Raw genomic sequence first — 1,506 nt, 5'->3', positions numbered from 1 at the left:
GACAATGTTGTGCAACCCTTGGAGGGAAGCAAACCCACACATACTACCATTGACACCAGGACTGGGAATGCAAGACATAGTAGACGCATTACCAGTTACTATACAAAGAGAATCATTGCCAACGCCAGAATCCTGGAAAATGGAAAATTTGGAGATGATGATAAGAATGGCTGAAAATTTGGCAATACAAGACAACAACACAAAATGTGAACGGAGGTTCCTACAAAGAGATGCAGAAGTTGCCAGCTTGTGAAGAAGGCTTGCCGTGCAGCAGCAGCAGATGGCCCGGCCCATAGAACAAGGAGCAGGGTATCAAAAGACCGCATTGGCTAAACTGGAGCCATATGACGGAAAAAAAGAAGTTCTGGAACTTCTTTGAATCCCTACAGCTTTACTTTGGGGTTTATCCGGAATATTTTGCAATAGAAGCAAACAAGATTAACTCCGCGTTATCTTACATGACAAGTGGAGTGGCAGCTGCCCTGAAAACGGAATAGGTAGACAGAGAAATGTTGGCAGATGAAAGGACAGATATCGAGGAAGGAGAGCTACTGGAAAGTTGGGCCCATTTTGAGTCCATGCTCAAAGAGCACTTCCAAGATACATTCAAAGAAGAAAGAGCCAAGTACGAGATAATGTACTTGACACAAGGAACTCTCACAGCACAAGAGTATTTTGTTAAATTCAAAGCAACACGAAGACGTGCAGGATACAATATAAAAAGGAATGAACAATTCCTAATTACGTTAATCAGAAACAATATCAACGGACCCCTGATAAAACAAATCATTTACTCAGGGAACATCCCGAAAACATATGTCAAATAGAAGACAAGAATAGTGACGGATGATCAGCTCTGGCGTTGTCTTGTTGATAAAGTGTTTGATATGGGATAGCTACCAAAGCTTCTTTATCCTAGGGTTACCGGAAGTTTACAACCTAAGCTGGACAACAGGTAATAACCTAGTTTGTTTGTGGGGTGGAAGTTAATTATCCCTTTTGTTGTGAGTATGTCAATAGTCCTTGTGCTCTGGAAGACTGATATGACAATGGTAGATATGTCCTTGGTGATATAAAGGACAAGTTACCGTATGTGAATAAAAGTGTGAGGGTACATGTGAGTTTGAAGTCTTATGTGACTAGCTTTAAGATATAGCCAACACTAGGTGTGATAATGATAGTTCTTGCTTGTTGAGAGACTAATAGAATAAAGATAATAGTGTCCTACACTTGATAAAGGACAAGCTATGATACACTGATGGTCGATAGAAGGGTGAAGCAATACTCGACTATGCTTCAGTGACTGACTGCAGATGAGCTTACACCAGATCACACTTCAGTCACCCCTCTGGGACATACCTCTTAGCTTCATATATATTTATATACCTATGTACCTAAAAGGTCATAATATGCCGGTCTTCCCCGGTCTATCATAATTACTGGGGATGTCCCTTGGGCCAACTACTCTCTTGTCCCAGAGACAACTGCTCTGTGATCCCAGGGACA

The 1,506-nt window shown here is 41.5% G+C and overlaps 1 protein-coding gene across 1 annotated transcript; it reads left to right on the top strand.

Moving 5' to 3' along the window:
* Positions 1 to 509: 509 nt before the first annotated feature.
* Positions 510 to 827, top strand: SERLADRAFT_435072 (uncharacterized protein; the record flags this gene model as incomplete). The annotated part of the gene is made up of 1 exon (XM_007315329.1): positions 510 to 827. One exon carries the CDS (start codon positions 510 to 512, stop codon positions 825 to 827), a length of 318 nt encoding a protein of 105 aa, XP_007315391.1.
* Positions 828 to 1,506: the final 679 nt, after the last annotated feature.

This window comes from Serpula lacrymans (genome assembly GCF_000218685.1).
Source record: "Serpula lacrymans var. lacrymans S7.9 unplaced genomic scaffold SERLAscaffold_4, whole genome shotgun sequence".
Lineage (NCBI taxonomy): Eukaryota > Fungi > Basidiomycota > Agaricomycetes > Boletales > Serpulaceae > Serpula > Serpula lacrymans.
The sequence above is the reverse complement of the archived record's forward strand: the minus strand, read 5'-3'. Positions and strand labels throughout refer to the sequence as shown.